Consider the following 7,319-nt stretch of genomic DNA (forward strand, 5'->3'; position numbering starts at 1 on the left):
TCCAACAGACATTGAACTATATTTTGAAAACTTTTGACAAACAATAATTTGTACAGGATAGTTTTGCTTCCAAATATAACTTTGTTTCAAACATTACAATAATAATGTCAAACCTCAGAATTTCCAAAAAAACTGCTGATCCTATACTTTTACCCCATGGTTTGATCATTGCTAAGGCACTGGTATTTGAAATTAATGTATCCTATCTTTTACATATCTGTTTTTGTTGTCTGTCTTTCTGTTTTTCACTAAGACTGGGCTGACAGCAAAAACAGCTAATTAATTTTTGTTTCTTGTCTTCTTCTTGTCCTGCTACTGGTAGACACATCTTCAGAATCATTCCTTTAGTGTCTTATTGAGTAGTACAACTGCAGTGTAAGTCAGTCATCCTAAAGAAAAATCAGCAGAGAAATTCAGATCGTTCATGAATAATTATTCCCTAAATGTGGATTTCTTTGTTTTACTGAGAAAGTCAACATAAAAATTGGTTTATAGCAATGTTTTCAAGTGGAGGTTTAACCAGCAAGTGGACATTTTTTTCGTAATTTAACAACTTTTGTTAATTTTTTTCACACTGAAATAATATAATACAAAAGCTACAAATTACTTAAAACCACCACAGAGCTACAAAACACAAAACATCCGAACCAATGTCAACATGCACTGCTTAGATTGCAGCCACTAAAAATACAAATTAACTATCGAAGAACCCTTGACAATGCTGGCAAAATAAATATAAGAACAATAAGAGAAAAATACAGCTATACAGAGACATTAGTGTTACACGCCTTGAAGACTGCAGTTAATGGGAAGGAAAATCACACATGACTCATGTGTTAACCCTTTCACTACTATAGGCTAATGACCCCCAAACCCCCCAGCTTCCTGAACAATTATCAAGGATCAAAGATGGCTGTGATACTCGATCAAAACATGCATGCTCAGTAGATTTCAGAGCCTTGTTTCACACAATAAACTACACAATCATGAAGCCAAGGAGTCAATTTATTTGTCTGAAGAATTAATAAAGACAACTCTCCCTGCTTTCACAAGATATCTAAGATAAAATTGCAAGTAATGAAAAAAATTCAAATTTGCGGCCATTCCCAGCGCCTATTGTCAAACATTGAGTGAGAATTTATTTCTAAATCTATCACAATATAGCTTACTTTTTTACAAAAAAACAAGAGAAATTGTCAGAATATATAAAAAATATAATAGAATGGCTCATCCTGCCAGATTTGTGTTGGTAAATAAGAAAGTTTTATGACCTTGAATGGAAGTCATTGTGACAGCTGGTTCGGCACAGTGCCACTTTGCAAATGCTACACTCATATCTTGTTTCCACTTTGTAGCCCTTGTAGGTGCGGATCTAGGGTGAGGGTGCAGGGGGTACACCCTTCCCCCCCCCCCCCCCCGGAGATGGCCTGCGGTTTTCTAAAAAAAAACTATGTGGTTTATTGGTGTTGAAGTAGAGCAAGAGATGAGTGCACCCCCTCCTAAAAAAAATCCTGGATCCGCCCCTGCCTTGGGTGTTCTTCGCCCACTATCTATGCATTGAACACATTTTCTTTTTCTGCCCTCTATACGAACTGAAACATGCTGACCTTGAGGGACAGCATGGTTTGGTGGAACCTCGTTCGACCTACGCTTTCATTTTTGTTGCGAAAAGCCATCGATTAGTTGTTGTGTGAGGTCCAGTTTGAAATATACCGATTCACGCTTCGATCCAATGTGTTCTGATTCAAGAACAAAAGCATTACAAACAGATACATTAAAAAGAAACCAAAATATGTATCTATACGACTTTTTTGACTGCCACCCAGAGCAATAAAAAGAACGAAGCTGGTCAGCACGATCCACAGCGCCCATGTGAGCAGTGTAAACATCTGAAACTCTCGGCTTTTCAATATTCACATTTTACCCATTATGAATGCGGGGAACCGGTCGGGAGGGCTCATCAGGAGAAACATTAGTTGAAAGAAAAGCAACATTCGCTTGTCGTGCCACTTAGTAAAAACAAGTTGACCGCATTGAGCCCTATAGCCATTTCTCCGAACCTTAGCTTACTTTTTGGTGCAAGGTGGCAAGTCCTTACAATTACAACGCACCGTTCCACATGCATATGTGTTTTGGGCAAAAAGGTGATCAAGAAGCCTTGTACTTGTGAAAAAATTGTCGAAAATATGTGCCTGTAATTATTTAAAAAAGGTGCTGTCATTTTCATGACAACATCGTAGCCAAGACCGCGAATTCTACGGCGGTTATTTTCAGCTTGGCCGAGGTAAACAGCAAAATTTGAGACGTAACCGTTTTTTGCATCGGCAGCCATCCAAACTTTTATGCCGTATTTAGTCGGCTTAGCTGGCATGAACTGTCAAAAGGAAAGGCAGCCTTTATATGCAATCATTCCTTCATTGATTCACATATTTTTTGAAGGATCGTAAACTCGCTTGAAATTACTCAAAACCATGTTCATAATTCGGCGAACTTTGTTCAAACAAGCGATCGTAATCATCATGTCCGTGTTATGGTTGTTGTGTTGAATTGCTAAAATGCATATATTGGCTGATTTCCTCGAAGAGATTCTTTGTCATAGTCTCCTGAACTCCTATATTGCCAATATAGTGATTGGAGGACCAGCTCATGGCGATTCGTGGCAAGGTATTGATTCCCATGATAATACAAAGGCCAAAATAAGCCTTCAATTCTTGTTTGTTTACGTCTGTCCACTTTGCGAGCCTTGCTGCTGATCGAGCCAACTTTTGTCTTGCATAACGGTTTGTTTCTTCCACAGTGAGATCAAAAACTGGTTCTCCGAACAGCAATCCGAAGAAATCAACAGCTTTTGCCTCGATAGGTACTGGAACCTTTAATGAAAATGGTAAATCGTGTTACTATGCCTGATCACCCGCCCCTCTTTGTTCATTTCCTGAGTTGACAGGGGGCGCTTTCCATTTAGGGAAAAAACCCGGAAATTTCGGCTGGAGCAAAAGTGGAATTTCCGATTGGTGAAAAGTTGTTCCATTTGGTCTTAAACCCCGGTACTTCGCGGTGCCTGACCATGGACCTCAACCGGTACAAACTACGAGAAACGTAAATGGAACATGACATTCCGTTCGGAAATTCCAACCGGGAAAACGGGCCCACCTTTTTAGATTTTCCACTTTTTCTGGGAATTTTCCAGTGGGACGAGCCGACGAAACGTGTTCTATTTACTGCCGAAACAGAAATTCCGGAAATTTTGACTAAATGGAAAGCGCCCAGGGTTACTAATATTGTTGATCTACAGTGTAGTTACCCACCCATTCATCATCGGCAGCTCCCTCTCCTTCATCTGGTGTACTTTCTTGTTGCCCTTTGAATGACATCACCTTGTCTGTCCATGAACTGCCTGTTTCTTCTCCCCCTGTGTAATTTGTGACTGTAGCACTCTTCTCATTGAGTTTCACTATAAACTCTTAAAGGAATGACAAGATACCTTTAAATTTTCAACAAATGGGCAATTTCTCATTCTTCACGGAGCGTTTAAGAGCTGTGGCCTACAACAGTATACAGAGGAAACACTCATCTAAGGCTTAAGATTCCACTTGAGATTTAAACATTTAAATGGCATTTCTATGGCCCAATAAGGCTGTATAGACCATGAGATACATGTACCATGAAGCACACCTTTTTATTAACTTGTTATGTGGGCAATAAATTAGACTGTCAGCTGGATGAGCATTAAATTTAACCAAAAAAATAACTTTAAGCAATCTAGAACACCTTTGTATTTAACTAGTATGGCTAGAAAAATTTAATAATTTCTTTAACTATTCCTTACCAATAAGTGGACCTCCCCCTTTGGTTTTCAATCTCACATGGTCTCCTTGAAACAGTTCTATTTTTTCTAAATCTTTTTCTTCACACCAGAATGCTTGGTTTGCATTGCCCCTCTCTGGTAGTTTGTTCTCTGTAAGTTTTTCTAACTCTGACACTGTGGTCATCCTCTTTGCTTCAGTGACATTAATTTTATCAGAATCTTGTGCTGTGCTAGTTTCTACATGAAAATACAACAGTTGAAAAATAGCTCAGTGGGTTGTCTTACTAGTCCCAGGCTAGCCTGCCATATGGACATTCTTAGGGCTTTGTCAAACGTTTCTTCCCCTTGGGAAAGAAACTTGTGATGAACCCCCAAGAATGTCCACACAGGAGGCTAACCCCAGGCTATTAGACGGGATAATATTTAAATTATGAATGGTGTTTTTGTGTGTGAGAGTGCAAATAAACCTGTAAAGAATGGAAGACATGTTGCTCCAGAAAAAAAAAAACAAATTCCTCACATGAATGGTTTATTGTTTTGCCCCCCCTCCCCCCACCACCATTCTGGAAATAATTAACCTTCTCAATTGCACCCTCAGAATTGCACCAATGATCCTCTATTTGCCACTTAAGAAGTAAGAAGGTTACTGGGTCAAGGTATCTTTTGCAAAGACTTCTGGGAGTGTAACGAGGGACTGGGAAAAATTTAATATTTGCCAATAGCTGACCAGCGCGTCCACAGTATCAATCTCAGAAACAATTGTGGGATGCATTTCAGCAGAAAGGAGTGGCTGGAACACTCAACGGCGCTATTCTAGATACTTTTTATTTTTCTGAGACAAAATTATACAAAAATAAGATAAAATTTCAAAGGAAAAGGGGTGGCTGCTGCCCCCTTGGCCCACCCCCAAACCTGCCCAGGCATGCATTTCAGCTCCAGGGCCCAGTTGTTTGAAGACTAATTAGCACTATTAAACCTGAGGTTAAATTTTAATCTGTTATTTTTTTCTTTTGTTCACAAGCATTTTCTTCCAGCTTTGAAGAACCTGATGCAGGGGAAAAGGATCAAACTTTATGGAATGAGCTTATCGAGATACTTTTAACCAAAAATTAACAACACTGGGTTTTTAAAGTTTTCTTTTGGAGTGTGTGGGGTGGGGGAACTTTTACCTGCCAGGATAAATAATTACGATCTAATATTAATTTTTATCGACTGACTTACTGTAAGAGGACATTAAATAACCAGTGCTGACTTTCTTGTCCTTTCCATAGTTTGGTTCAATTTCCCTTCCAGAGCTTGCATCAAACTTCCTCTTGAATGCTTTGGACATCTCTATTTGCAATACAACATACCTCCACTGTTTCGAGACAAATAATATTTATTTTTTCATTAGCAATGATGCTAGAACCATGTGTAGGATACAGAAGTTGTATTGCAGTTACAAAAAATCACAATCTAAAACACTGCAAAGAAAGTAATAATAATAAAATAGTAATAAATAAAATTAAACCCCTGAGGGACACCAATAAGGATGTGGCTAAAGCTTAAACTGACGCGCAAAGGAGATTTCTGTGTGGTCATTGTCACAACGTTTTTTGGACAAATATAGTGATATTCCATCCCAAACACCCTAAGTGAGACCAAAATCTGCAATTTACAGCCCTGAGAAGATAACGAGCATCCCTGGAAGTATTTTTTTAAAGATGATATCTTATTCACTCCAGAGATGAAAAACACTTGTTTCAAGCTAGTCAAGCCAGTATACCATCAATCCTTGGTCAAACAGAACCTAAACTATGCAACGTCAGGAAGGGGGCTACTCCAAAGGTGTTAGCATGATTAGCTCAGGTGGTAGAGCATTTGACTGCAGAGTGGGAGGTTGCGGGTTCAATTCCCCACGCAGGACCATTACTTAGGGTCTTAAAATAACAGAGAAATGAAGGTACTGCCTTTGCACTGCAAGTGGCTGGACCTTCACGTGGATCGGATGGCCAAACAGAACCCAAACTTTGCAAGGTCAGGAAGGGGGCTAATCCAATGTGTTAGCATGATAATACTAGCTGGAGGGGGTGGGCGAAGGGGCGAAGGGGGGGGGGGGGTATGCTCCCCCAGGAGATGTTCCAAAACACCCCTAAAGCAAAATCCCATGGGCATGGCTCAGTTTCATTTGAACCAATAAATAACAGTAACTTTCAAAGAGTAATGGATAGTTTCCTTTTTTTGGTTGTCACCCTTGAAAGCCACTGAAAGGTACTGCAATGGCCCTAATAGTGGTCACGTAAAATGAAAGCACCTAAAGTGTATCCAAGCCACTATTAAATATCACGAACTTCATCCAATAATTGTTAAATTATAAAGGTAGGGTGCAATCAAAATACATCCAGAAATAAAACTTTGCATGTGTTAAATTCATTTGATGAGAAAATTAATTAAGTCTAGGAAAAAAAAACAATACCACTCATGTTGAAAAAAAAAAAAAGTTTTAGTCGAAATGTCAATCAATCATAAAAAGATCTGAAATACCTTTTGGGTACCAGAGAAAGGGTCTGTAATAGCAAATCTCAATCTGCCATGTAATGTTCCCTCAACAATAACACCTCCAGTGCTTAAAGGAAAAAAAACTCACAGGTCACTGGTGCAAGAAATTATAGTATTCATCAGCAAAGACTAATATCTTTTGCCCTGAAGTAAGAGCCCAATGTCAAATAACTTGATATATTTTGTAAAATGACAACTTTTACTTGAGGGTTGCAAAATTGCTTTGCTTTGTTGCCTTTTTTAATTGGGTTAATTAAAGGGCACGGACTTCTTTGAGGCATGACACATATGGTCATATGCCTGGTAGACGTACTCGTAAAGAAACTGCGGTTTTAGACTGTTTTCGCTGAAGTTCCATGATACAAAAGATAAGAAAACCTGACATCTCATCTAGATGATGGATTCACACTGTGCTTGCAAGAACCCCATCGATTCTGCTAGTTTCCATCCATTCACAATTTTCCTTCGAAGAAGGATACTTACGATATGACGATTTTTAGTTTTATATGTAAATCTAAAATGATAACCACAACGTTGTCGTCTCTCGCTCTTAGTCGCTGGCTAACTATAACTTAAAAAGCAAACCTTTGTAGACGGAATATTTGCTCAGGTTCCCAGCCTTTTTCCCACCGTACAGGACTCACAGGAACCGAATCCAGTGGTTTATTATCGTATAACATATGGGCACGGCTCATTTTGACGTCGCAGTGACCGAGTTTCAACACACTAACAATACTATTGTCGAAAATCTCTCTTTGCGTCAATAAATATGTCGGGCGTTCCATTGATTGCACGATGACACTGGGAAAGAAAATGTCACGCGATTTCTCTGGTGGTCACGAAAGTTTGAAGGTGAGTGTCACGCAACTTACCTTTTGGCAGTATTTACAGTTGAAATTTGGAATTGTCCTAGATTTTGAGCTTTTACGGATTTATATAAGCTTAACTTTTCTACTTAAAACTTCAAATATTAAGA

General features: G+C 39.0%; 1 protein-coding gene across 1 annotated transcript; it reads right to left on the minus strand.

Annotated features, from left to right (window-relative positions):
* Nucleotides 1-17: 17 nt before the first annotated feature.
* Nucleotides 18-7,073, minus strand: LOC140942527 (arpin-like). The gene is made up of 6 exons (XM_073391443.1): nt 6,929-7,073; nt 6,329-6,410; nt 5,027-5,162; nt 3,827-4,042; nt 3,306-3,460; nt 18-389 (listed from the first exon to the last, which is right to left on the minus strand). Exons 1-6 carry the CDS (start codon nt 7,036-7,038, stop codon nt 381-383), a joined length of 708 nt encoding a protein of 235 aa, XP_073247544.1. The 5' UTR covers nt 7,039-7,073; the 3' UTR covers nt 18-380.
* Nucleotides 7,074-7,319: the final 246 nt, after the last annotated feature.

The sequence above is a fragment of the Porites lutea genome, chromosome 7 (genome assembly GCF_958299795.1).
Source record: "Porites lutea chromosome 7, jaPorLute2.1, whole genome shotgun sequence".
NCBI lineage: Eukaryota > Metazoa > Cnidaria > Anthozoa > Scleractinia > Poritidae > Porites > Porites lutea.

Bases quoted from the DNA above. Each gene is read 5' to 3' on its own strand.
- LOC140942527 (XM_073391443.1), bottom strand. From the start codon at position 7,038: ATGAGCCGTGCCCATATGTTATACGATAATAAACCACTGGATTCGGTT. The intron at 6,411-6,928 runs GTTTGCTTTTTA...TTTTCCTTTAAG, and splicing joins CAAATATTCCGTCTACAAAG to CACTGGAGGTGTTATTGTTG. The intron at 4,043-5,026 runs GTAAGTCAGTCG...ATTTTCATGTAG, and splicing joins TTATTTAATGTCCTCTTACA to AAACTAGCACAGCACAAGAT.